A 13,287-nucleotide genomic window follows, 5' to 3' on the forward strand; every position below is an offset into this window, starting at 1 on the left:
ATATTACAGCTTAAATAAGTCACTAACTTATAACTATGGTTTATTTTCTAAGAGTTTTATTTAGATGGGAAAGAAAAATCCACATATAAAAAAAGATTAAAAAAAGCCAACAATAACAAATTAAAAATCCCATATAAATAAACAAATGGGAAAAAAAAGCCATAGGAGATGTAAATTCTCTAATTTTAATTGTGCCTAATTAAAGTATAGACTATAATTGGTGAAAATAAAACTTGAAAGAACTAAATAAATGTATAAAAAAAGTATGGAGGTAAAAAGTGTTGCTAAGGAAGATATATGATGAGACTCTTCACTCCAAAATTGATTAAAAAAGTGAGATAAACTCAATTTAAAGATCTAAAACTAGTTAACTTTGCTAAAACAGAACCATAATAATGAAGTCACAATCAGTACAATGGAAAAAAAAAATAGACGTTATTTGTTCTGTCATAAACCACATTAAATAAAAATAATTATGCCTACAATATGGTGAGAAACTAAGCCTAAATTATTAAGATCTTAAATATACTATCAATAAATAAATATCTTAAATGTAAACGTTTATAGTTTTAGTGAATATAACCAAAACAACTAAGAGTAATAAATGCCAAATAATAATAATAAATATGTATTAATATTTATATATAAAAATATTTAATTCTCATATAATTTATGACTATTTTTTTTAGAGAAATAATACATTTTTGACAATTTAGAAAATAAGAATAAGAAAATAATCAAAATTTGAAAAAGAAAGTAAGAAAATGACATTTTTGAGACCCAAAACATAAAATTAGTATTTCTGTAACTTCAAAGCCCAAATAGTACCAACTAGGCCTGTAAGGCCCAAGAGATGACAATGCTCCAACTCGCGACATGTGTCACATACAAATGTCAATTCATTTGTTTGCACCTCGGCCCCACTAAATTAGCTCCCCTCTCCACTCTTTCTCTTGTGTGTGTATTGCACACTGTTGGAGTTTTATGCCATAATTAAAATCCAATTTCTTTGTAATCTCATTTATTATCAATAAGAGAATATAAATCATTTTTTTGATTTGGTCAATCACTTTGCTCACATGTTTTATTTTCATGATTATTTGTTTAATATAAACTTCTATTAAATCTCGAACATATAGCTAATCATATTTATAGTGACGTAATCACAGTGGAATATAAATATGATTATATGTTCAAGATAAGTTAGTCCTAAGATTAGTCAGTGCATAAGATTTACACTAATTTGCCAATCTACGATATGATCTACTTACACATTGTGGTGTTATGTTCTTTCCAAAACATTAGCAAAGTAGATAAGATCAGATGTATTTGTTACATCGGACTGGACCGATATTGACAGTTGATAGGATGAGTAAACATACCGTTATTACTTATTCTAGTCATATCATATAGTTGACCATAGGTCAATTCAATCTCAATTCTGCGTGGTTAGTATTCTAACTGATTGTATTATTTGAGTTCTTTGACTTGTTCGTTACCAGCTTGCCCTACGGACTAGCCCATACATATATCTTGGAAACTCGGTAGTATAATTGAGTGGGTGTGTTAATCATAGATATGAACATCTATAACTTATGATGAAGAAGTGAAATGATGGTTTCCTTTTACTTTGGTTCAATGTGCTAAATGATAGAGATCTCATTTCAGTAATTAATATTAGTTTACTGAAATATCATTTACAAGGAACTAAGTGTTTTAATAATAAAATACAATGAGGGGTAAAACGGTATTTTAGTCCCATCTAATTGTAAACCGTCTATAGAGGATTGAGTGACAATTATGATTGTAACAATAGATAATTAATAGCGTATCTATATTTGTTATAGAGCGTTCTATGAATTCAAGTGTAACACCCTGGATAACCAAGACCGTTACATCGTGTGTTTATAATTGTGCAAGACTTGCTAATCAAGTCGTTTAGTTGAAAAATGTGACCCTAAAGTCATAATCAAGTTACGGTTAAAAGATTTTGGTCATAAACAGATTATTTTCATTAAAATAACATTTTAGTACATGGGATCCCAATAACAGGGTTAAAGGACAAATTTACAAACTTCCAAAAATCAAATATAAGCATAGGCCACTCTAATGGCAAAATACTCGTTTTAGGTTTTCTGGCCCTGTATAATCCCTCGGCTATGGCGGACGAGCAGCTGACAATGTACACCTCGCCCCCAGAGCTCTCCAACTCATGGTTGATCCATCTTACCCTTGCTTTTACCTGCACCATGTAGCACCCGTGACCCGAGTCCTAGCAAGAAAACCATATAGCATAGCATAAGCAATGATGACAATCAAATGATCCATAAAACAGTTAACCAATTATTCAGTGTAGCACCCACATTATTTTGATATAATATAGCAAATAATCACATGATTGCATTGCATTGCATTACATATCATACAATATGTATAATTTGACCATATGCATATTCTTATAAGTGCTTTCATGTATAAGTATAAAAGTTGTGTATATGCTGTCTATATGTATGTTCAATATTATTAACCTTTTGGTGTTTGAGTTATCTTTTATGGGTGTTTGATGTGCTCAAGATATAAGAAATGATGAAAAATATGGACAAGGTATGAAATCAAGTGAGATATAGAAGACAAAAGATGTTAAGCGGTGAAAAATAGTACAATGTCGATTACTAGTATTTCAGTGTAAAATTGAGTATTAGTAGATATACTACATATAATTGAGGTATAATTAAGGTATCATTGATGAAGTAAAAATAGTTTTAGAACCATTAGATCAAGTCTTGATGGGAGGTATACATAATCAGTGTTGTTGACGCAAAGTCAAAACAAGCTTAGCATAAGTGCGATACGCTCAATCGGGTAAGCATAACTATTGGGTATGAACTCATATGGACCTAAGGTTTTGTGTGAGTGTTTCACACATAAGGAGAATAAGCCTAGCAGATGATTAAGTCGAAAATATTGAAGTGATAAGGTTTTCATAAGTCAAAAAGTGAAATGATAAAGTGAAATGTGTCAAATTTTGATACAACAAGGCCAAATCATTGAAAATAAAGGATTGTCATCAACCTTATCACTTTCCACGACCAAGAATCTAAAAATAGAGAGAATAGAAAACCAAAAACATTTTTGTAGTTCTATGCTATATATTGTTTCTTAATTCAACTTTTATATATTGTTTCTTAATTCAACTATTTTGTATCATTCTTAAGAACAATGTACAAAATGTGTATCTTCATAACTACTGCAGGAACCTTTTTATCTGATAAGAGATGTCTGTTCACACATGGCCCATAAAATTACCAAACTTTGGTTACAAAAAATCATAATACAAAGATATTGAAGTGTGAAGAATAGACTATATCCACCAATTTTCTACCAAAACAATTATTGCATTAAAAGTACTAGCAAATTATTCCTTTTTCTACCAAATTTTATATTATTTTTTCTTTTCTTTTCTTTCCATTCATATTTTACTCACTTGCTTATCATAAATTTATTGATATGTTGCCTAGTACTTATTGTAAAAGATAGATTTCACAAAATAATTTATTGATATGTTGCCTAATACTTTTTTTTTTCTTTCTTCTATATAGTTTGTATGGATCCAACTTATGAGTTGTTCTTTGGCTCTTCATCATTTGACGAGGAGTTTGATTTAGATTTAATTTGTGTTATTAAAGAAGAACGTTAAGGTAATAAAAGGGGCTCAACATCACGTATCTCCATTCGAAGAGATTTGCTTGAGGGCCACCAACGTCTTTTTCAAGATTATTTTCCTAAATCACCTACATATTCACCGTATTTAATTCGTAGAAGATTTCGAATGAAACGTCATCTTGTCTTGCGAATTAAAGATGAAGTCAAAGCATACGAACCATATTTTGTCCAAAGAAGAAATGTTGCCGGAAGACTTGGTCATTCCTCCCTTGCCAAAATAACTGATGCGATTAGAATATTATTGTAACGCCCTACTTCCTTAGAGCCGTTACTTAGTGAGTTTTAAGACAAATCAGTGTGCAAAGATCTCGCTAACCGAGGTTTTGAAACGAAAGTGTGACTAATTAAAAGTTAAGGCTGTAATATTAGAAAAATGCGTTGTTTCAATAAAACTCCTAATATTAAACATTGGGATCCCAAAATAAGGGTTGAAAACTATTTACATCTTAAAAATGAGTTCACGGTTGATAAATCATAAAAATCATAGATTATTACAGCCATTTTCAAATAAACCCCCAACCAAAGCAGTCGGGCAGGCCAAACATGTACGCGTCGCTTCACGCTCTCCGTACTCATGGTTGGTTGACTCAGTCATTACCCTACCTGCAACACAGAGCACCCGTGAGCCGAAGCCCAGCAAGAAAACTCATGTAGAACATAACATATGCAATGTATACAGTTTATCATAACAGATAATCCACAAATAAACAAGTCAATCATTAGACTAAGCAAAACACAGCCATGCCGCCCCAGGACCCTTACCAAAGCCCTGGGGTATCGGTTCTCACCGCGAGGATAACTCATGTATCCCTTGGGTCCCACCCTGAATATAACATCCCATGTGCTAGGTGTTACTTTCGGCCCACGGCCGCCTCGACCTACGCCGTACTCGGCCCTTGCCGTTCATTTCATCATAATCACACATATAATATAACACAACAACATGCAATCAAATATTAATTCATTTAAGTCTGCACCCTAACATGTGATGCAATATAGGGCCGCGCCCCCGCAATCATACTATGGGCCCACGCCCTATCCTACGGGTGTTATAGTTTTCTTACCTGAATTCCGAGCCTCCTGATGCACTAAAGCCGCGAGCACGGTCCTCTAGCACGAGCCTCACCAACAACCTAGTCACAACACACAAGAAACATCCCTCAATACTAATCAACCCAAAACCACTTCCCGGGACCAATCCCGCACTCTCGGGACCTCTAAAACCTTAAAACAACACCCCGGAGACATCCTCCGAACCCCCGGAGCAAAGGCCTAAAATTGCCAAAAATGTCAACCTGAAATTTGCCTTGTGCCGCGGCACCCATCAGACAGGGGCTCCCTTGCCGCGGCACGAAAAACCTGTGTCGCGGCACGCCATCGCAGACCCAGAATTCTGGGTTTTCTCCTGCGTTTTCTCCGAGCTAAAACCTTCCCAAATCATACCAAACCAATACCCAAACCCCAAAACCAATTTCAAGCTTCATATGAACAACTTAACAACCTATAGGCACTAGATACAAGACCAAAACATCAACACACTCAAGAATCCACCCCTTGATTCCTAATTTCAGCATCTCAAACCAAAAACTCAAACACACTAACTCAAGCTCTAGATTTCACAATTCAAAACAGAAATCAAACTTAAATGCTCATAAAATCCATACCTCAAGTGGAGAATCCACCCAACAAGCTCCCTTGATTCACCTCCTAAGCTCCCACTTCAGCCCATTTTCCTCTTCTTCTTCTTTTCTTCCTTGCCCTAACTCTCCTCCTCTTCATTTTAGCAAAGCCAACATATATCCCAAATGCCCAAACCGTGACCCACTAAAAACCCAGCTGAGAATTGCCTATAACCCTTGCCAAATGACCATTTTACCCTTTCCTACTAATCCTCCTTAGCTAAACCTCAAAGGACACTTAAGTCATTTCATTTCTATTTCATTTCTACCACTTTTTACCTTAAAACTTGTTACCCACAGCAGTAACTAATGGTTACCCAGGTTACTAAATCTCCAATAACCATTACCCGCTAAATCTCAACTTAGCCATAAAATTCCCGAGATACCCCTAGGCTCCTCCCGAGCCGGGTATAGAAATCCCGTTGTGACTCTTAAGTTAACTAGCTCTCTAGGACCGTCTCGGCACGTGCATCACAATAATACAACCACACCCACGTGGTACAATTCACAGAATACAATTATCACATATCAGTACAGTTATGCCCAACATGGCCAAAATTACAATTACGCCCTTCTAACACGATCCGGGCCTACATGCATACTAGTAAACATAGCCATGCATCTCAGTTAAAAAAATAGCCAAATAACATGCTTTAAATCATAACCATGCATTTAACTCATAAAATCACACATAAATCCCAACCTGCCCTCCTGGCACACTAATCAAGGCCCTTAAGCCTTATTAGCGAAATTGGGTCGTTACAACTATCTTATGGAGTATCTGGCGATTTTGTAGACGAATACTTGAGGATTGCAAAAAATACAGCAACCGGGTGTTTGAAGAAATTTGTTAAGGCTATCATTGGCATATTCTCCAACGAATACTTAAGATCACCAAATGAAAATGATATTGTTATATTGCTCACTAATGGAGAAAGTCGTGGGTTTCCTGGAATGTTAGGAAGTATTGATTGCATGCATTGGTAATGGAAAAATTGTCCAAGTGCATGGAAAGGAATGTATTTTGGTCACATTCACGAGCCAACGATAATTTTAGAAGCTGTAGCATCATACGACCTCTGGATATGGCATGCATTTTTTGGATTACCAGGATCTCATAATGATATTAATGTCCTGGAACACTCTTCTGTTTTTAAGGAGCTTACTGAAGGACACACTCCGAAGGTCAACTACTCAATAAATGGACATGACTATTCAATGGGATATTATCTTGCTGATGGTATATATCCTTCGTGGTTGACGTTTGTCAAAACAATTCCTGCTGCACAAGGTCATAAAAGGAAACATTTTGCAGCAGCTTAAGAATCAACAAGAAAAGATGTAGAATGAGCTTTTGGAGTGCTTCAAGCTCGATTTGCTATTGTACGCGGACCTGCACGATTTTATGATCAACAAACACTAAAGGGGATTATGATGGCATGCATAATTTTGCATAATATGATTGTAGAAGACGAGCGACACACTTATCTTCGAGTAGAAGATTTTGTTTACAAACAAAGCGATGAAATACCCCAAGGACCTATGTCCCATGAGCATACAAATGAATTTCTAAACTTTGTTCAATGCCATCATCACATTCGAGATCAAGCACTTCATTCTCAACTTCAAACGGATCTTATCGAACATTTATGGGAAATGCATAGTCAATCTTAAATGCTTGAATGTTATATTTCACTATATATGTTTAAGCTAGTGTTGTATCTTTATTTTGAACAACATATAATCTAAACATATTTTGTGAATTTGAAAATATTTTATTTTTGCTTTATTTTCTATTTTAGTTTATTTTATAAATTTTAATTAATTTAAAAATATATTATAATTATATGATATTATATATAGGTATATATTGTAAATATTAAAAGATATGAGGTTATTATTGGATAATGGAGAAAATATTTGAAATGAATAAAATATATTAACAAATATAATATTTAAATGATATAAAGAAAAAAATAGAGAAATTGATATATACTGTGTTGTAAAAATTTGATGTAAAATAGAGAAAGTAGAGTTTTAGTGATGTAATTTAAAAAATAGAGTGAATGACTGCTGGGAGTGCTCTTACAGTACTTTCCTATGAAAGATATAGAGGATAGAGGAGCTGCTGGAGCACTCTTTTACCACATATTATTTATATTTTACAGATTTTGATAGTTTACAACTACTGCTGTGACTGCTCGTACAATACCTTCCAGTAAAAGATATAGAGGATAAAGGAGCTGCTGGAGCACTCTTTTACTACCTATTATTTATATTTTGCAGATTTTGATAGTTTACAACTACTGATGTGATTGCTCAATAAGAAAGAAGAATTATTTGTGCGTTATATTTGGGTCAAAAGTGTTAATATTTTATTAAAAAGTCATTTATTTATTTTATTTGGTGACTTATCATTACTATTGGTTACATGTCTAGCGAACTTGTTACTTTTTTATTGATGGAATGTACTTTTTTCATTAAAAAAAATTACAAAAGTATTATTTGACCAAAATAACAATTTAATTAGAGCATTGCTAAGAGATAATAATAGTGACCAACATTAGCTAATATGATAATGGTTATTTGTGTTATTTAATATTAGATTTCATATATTTTAATTTAAAATATAATAGGTAGGATTGATACTAAATTGTAGCAATAAACATAATTAAATTGGTATTGTACACATAAGTGACCTAAAAAATGGATAAAAGTGTTAGTACGAAAAACCCTTTATCCCATTAATATTTTGGTACAAGAAAATAGCATGAGGGGTTTCTCTAAACAAATTGAATATTTTAAGCATATCAATGCAACTTGTGCATTACAAGACAAAGTAAGATTAGATGATCATAACATTACTACGTTTTGGAAGCTTGAAGCCAAGCCACAGTTGCTGTGGAAAATAAATAAATAAAAAAACTTGTGCGAGGAAAGGTAGCGAGTGAGCTGAGTTGGTGGCGGAGAAGTAATGGCAGTTCCCCAAAACCCAACGAATTTACAAGAAGAAGAGGTTCAGGCTGAGGCCCCATCGCATCACCCTTCTCCTCCGCCCGACGAGGTATGTATATATATATATATATATATATATATGGAGAATTAAGAGAACCATCAATGTCTACTGCAGCCGTTCCCTCTCTTGATTCTTTTTGGCTGTTTTTGCGCAGCTATTCGAGGTCTCCACGACAGTGGATCCTAGTTATGTAATCTCTCTCATTCGGAAACTGTTACCAACTACTCAGGCTCAGGCTCAGCCTCAAAAAGAGAGCATGGAGCTTGATCAGCAGCAGGAACAACAACAACAACACCATAATCATCATGATCATGATTCTCTCTCACTCGGAGTTGGAGACCAGGCTTGGGAAGACTATGGCTGCATCTTATGGGATCTTGCTGCTAATAAAACACATGCTGACTTTATGGTATCTATCTGTGTAGCTATAAATGTATTCATTTTGTTGAAATTGTTTCTCTAATTTGATGTATAATTTTGTAGGTGGAGAACCTTCTGCTGCAAGTGCTTTCAGCAAATCTCATGGTTCAGCAGTCTGCTCGTGCCATTGTAACCATATGCTTCCTTTTATGTCTTCAAATTCCTATTAACACATTGCTTAAAGACTTTATGTACTTTTGTCAATTTGGGATGCTGATACCTTTTCATCTTCTATTCTATCAATATACTTTTTATGCACATTACAATAATTTTCTTTTTGTTGGTCCAGGAAATTTGCCTTGGAATCATTGGAAACCTTGCTTGCCATGAAGGTCCTATGAGACTTATAGTCAGTACAAATGGATTGATTGAATTGATTGTGAATCAATTATTTTTAGATGACACACAATGTCTATGTGAAGCATGCCGGTAATTGACAGCTATTCTCTTTCAAATATTACATTTTTTTTTCACTGTTGTTGGTTAAACAATTTGTGTAAGATTCATAATTCCTCTTATGAATTCTGGTATCTTTTTCTCTTTGGCAGACCTTGTTTTTTTAACAGGTTTGCATCCTTTCTTTCTAATTGCTCCTAATAACTTGTATAAGCTGAGGACTTAACCTTACTATAATCCGAAAATTGGGCTGGGCCAACTTTGGCTTTTGGCTTTAGCTTGAGCTAAAAATCTTAAATAATACATAATTTACAAGTTTACCCAACACTTTTTCACCCATAGCTTATTGAATAACAGCTTTAATCTTATTTAGAATCTCTACCAAATTGGCCCATTGTCGTATTGAACAAATTTTTATTCATTCCTTTCGATACTTTTCTATGTATTTTCCATAACACCAGGGAAATGGTATCATGTTTTGGCAAATGTTCTAATATGTTGCACTCTTGCTTGACTGTGGTTCCACTGTTCTTCTCATGTTCAGTTCTAGTCATATTTTTTTCTCTGAAACTGTGAATGTACTAATGACTCCAGCACGGTCTTGTGCTTTTGTGTAGGATTGTTAAGAAATGTTACATATATACTTTTTGGTCTAGAATGACATTAGTTCCACTAGTTTCATGCTTCTAATACAGATAATCTCCACAGGTTGTTTAGTCTGGGTCTCCGGAGTAGTGAGAGTAGTACTTGGGCGGCAGCGATTCAGTCTGAACATGTTCTTTGCCGTATTTTATGGATTGCTGAAAATAGCTTAAATCTACAACTTGTAGAAAAGGTATCAAATTCAATTTTTGTGTTTGCTTGTGAGAATGCAATATATTTTTACTTGTACATGTAAAAGCTGAGATCCTAGCAATTTTGTTTTAGTTATAATGTGCTATCCAATTAGTTTACAGAAAGTAAATATATGCTCTCTGAAACAATAAGGGTATGTTGGACTGTGTAGTTTAGGACTTCTCCATGCTAACAGTCATTCGGTGATGTGGATTTATATTTAGCTAAGTTCCAGTTGATTAATTGGATTATGAATGAAATTTACTCCAAAATTGTTGCAACAGTTTTGTCACTATATTAAGTATGGTAATTTTTTTTACTTGTAAGGATTTTGGAGTTTGTTCTCGACTTGTCCATGGTTGGTTGATTGAATTGATAGGCCGATTACCAGTAACATATATGTGGCCACTGCTTATTGATAAAGGGCTTAAGCGTTTTAGGCAGACAGTCACTTCCTTAACATTGAGTCATATCTATTCTAGGATTCACTCATAGAGTAGTTCTTCATTATGTAAATTGAAATTGCAATGATAATCATCTTACAAACTACTAATGAAGCTTTGCTCTTACAGACTGTTGAACTATTATTAGCCATCATTGAAAGTTCGCAAGAAGTCATGCAAATTCTTCTTCCACCTTTAATTAAGATGGGTTTACCAAGCGCATTGCTGAGTTTATTGGCTTGCGAGATCAGTCAGCTAATGAACGAGAAAGTTCTTGAAAGGTATAGTTGTTTTAAATTAGATTATTTGAAAGGCTGTCGATGATAATATGAGTTAGGGTTTTAATATTTCATTAAGAAACTGTAAACTAAGTTTTTATTGAAGTTGCTTCCTTTTTTTTTTCCAGATATGGTTGTATATTTTATTATCCATTGAAATTCTGATCCTCTGTAAATTTCTGTTATCTGTGGTTTTTAGTGCTTTCTATGCTTTACTGCGACAAAATGTGCTTGGATGTATCTCTTTGGATGGAAAATGAGATTTGTTTCCTCCTGTCTAATGTTGGTTTTAAAGCAATTTCAGGTTGTCGATTCTTGATGTAACACTACGCGCAATTGAAGCTATATCTGTCATTGATGGACATTCTGAAGAGATCTCTTCAAGCAAGGAACTTTTTCAACTGGTTTGCCAATTAGTCAAAATTTCTGATAAAGCTGAGGTACACCCGTCATGGAAACTCTAATCAATAATCATTCGATTGTAACTTTTGTTTAAGAAAATTTAGGCAGGTGCTGTTTCATTTTCCAGTGTTCAGATTTAATGTTTTTCTGAAGATAATTAAATAATCTGAATTCTGAACTAGTTTGCTTATACAAGTTCTTGAAACTACTTGTCATTATTTATTCTACTTCTGCTTTTTGGCATTAATTACAATTATAGTGTACATTCAGTAATATTCTGTATTATTTTGTTCCTTATTTAGATAGGAATAGAATCAGAATATTAGTTGACGGATTAATTGTGTAGTGTACTTTCCAATAATAGGTTATAAATATTCCTTTAAGATAAATGAAATATTCATTCAACCATTCTACAATTATTACTGTTCGATTTCAAGTCAGTATTGGATAGCTATCGAGTCATTCTAGATGTTAATCTTATGATGTTATTATCTGTAGGTCGCAAACTCTTGCGTCACTGCTGCAGTTTTAATTGCAAATATTCTATCAGATGTACCTGATTTAGCATCAGAGATTTCAAATGGTACTTTTGGTTTTTTGTTTTTCCATTACACAGAATTCTTTATGATCAAGTAGTAACATTTTGGATGCATCTAGATTTGAACTTTTTACAGGGTTTGCTCGATATATTTCCTTTTGCTTCGGATGATTTAGAAGCACGAAGTGCACTTTGGAGCATCATGGCAGGGTTACTCCTCCAAGTTCAAGAAAGCGAGATGAGTTTGTCAGCTCTATGTGAATATGTTTCTGTTTTAGCAAGCAAATCTGATCTGATTGAAGATGATCTTCTTGACTACCAACTAGATGGCTCAAAATCTAATGCTAGAACTACAGCTGTATCCTTGGACTAAATTTTCTGTATCAATGGTACAAAGGGGGGTTATAGCATACTAGTAGCTTTAAGAAACTGCCAATAGCTATTTTTTTAAAATCTTTTATCAAATCAAGTAGTTTTGTTCCCTTTACTTTGCAACAGCTTAGAAGGATGATCAACATCTTAAATCTGTGGACTGTATCAAAGGATGAGCCCAAAGAGAACGATCAAATGGCAGCTGAAAATCAAACAATTAATGCAGATATCAGTAGATTGTTGGATTGTTGCAGAAAGCATACCGAATGAGTGAGAGTTCTTCCCCACTATTAATTTTGGTACATTTATTGGTTGGTAGTGTACTGGTGACATTTTTATGAGTTTATTTTTTAAATAATTTATTTCCCTTACTAAATATTACTTTTTCAGAACACACAAGTAAGCAATCTAGGAGGAGAGAATGATACTGCAAGTGATTGAAACTACACTCTGATGACCAAATTGATAGGACCAAGGATACACCTTTTTCCAGAATTTGCTGATGAATCAATCAAAGAAGTACTGGTATGATATTATGTTGCTATGCTAAATGGATGAAAGGAATTTTATGTGGTACTTTGTCCCTACCCCTGACCATGTTATGATTTGTTAAAACAAAGTAGCCAAATGGCTCGAGAAGTTTGAATGGAGGATGTGGGGGCAAGTACGTGAACCACGTTGTGGCTACTCAAGCCATACGCGTTGCAGGTATGATCCTCATGTACCACCAGGTCTCATAATTTTGAAGCGGTCAAAACTGGCTTTAGAATGTCTACTTTTTTATGAAACTCTGATCTTCAGGAGAGGAGAGGAGGCTGAAGGAATGTCGGCAAATATATGTACTTTTGTTTTTGGGTTGCAAAGCAATAGTATAACTGAGGAATTGAATTATGAAACTCATGCTAATTGAAATTTGTCACAAATCTGAAGATAAATACTGAAAATAATCTAAAAGAAAATGCATTGCTTAAATAAAAACACTGAAGTACATACATAGTATCCTTATAGAGTTATACCATTAATATCAAGTATTCAACCATGCATCAGCCTCTTTCAACAATTAAGGGATAGATAGTATGAAAATCTCATTTAGAGATCAATTCATTATATAAATATATAATATTGGAAAATTCTACTATAGGGGTATGCCTTTTGTCCCCACCACCAGTAGGAGCGTTTCTACTGT

General features: G+C 34.0%; 1 protein-coding gene across 6 annotated transcripts; it reads left to right on the plus strand.

Annotated features, from left to right (window-relative positions):
- The first annotated feature begins 8,220 nt into the window (after positions 1-8,220).
- On the plus strand, positions 8,221-12,997 carry LOC133798698 (uncharacterized). 6 transcript variants are annotated; one of them, XR_009875981.1, is made up of 13 exons: positions 8,221-8,466; positions 8,573-8,827; positions 8,902-8,967; positions 9,128-9,267; positions 9,943-10,069; positions 10,641-10,792; positions 11,094-11,229; positions 11,690-11,774; positions 11,849-12,087; positions 12,228-12,371; positions 12,492-12,626; positions 12,722-12,809; positions 12,903-12,997. XR_009875981.1 is itself a non-coding variant. In XM_062237136.1 (11 exons), exons 1-10 carry the CDS (start codon positions 8,377-8,379, stop codon positions 12,369-12,371), a joined length of 1,434 nt encoding a protein of 477 aa, XP_062093120.1. In that variant the 5' UTR covers positions 8,221-8,376; the 3' UTR covers positions 12,492-12,997. The 6 variants fall into 6 exon arrangements, 1 of the variants encoding a protein (XP_062093120.1); XR_009875980.1 differs by having other exon boundaries at positions 12,725-12,809; XR_009875977.1 differs by having other exon boundaries at positions 12,492-12,809.
- Positions 12,998-13,287: the final 290 nt, after the last annotated feature.

Source organism: Humulus lupulus, chromosome 8 (assembly GCF_963169125.1).
Source record: "Humulus lupulus chromosome 8, drHumLupu1.1, whole genome shotgun sequence".
Lineage (NCBI taxonomy): Eukaryota > Viridiplantae > Streptophyta > Magnoliopsida > Rosales > Cannabaceae > Humulus > Humulus lupulus.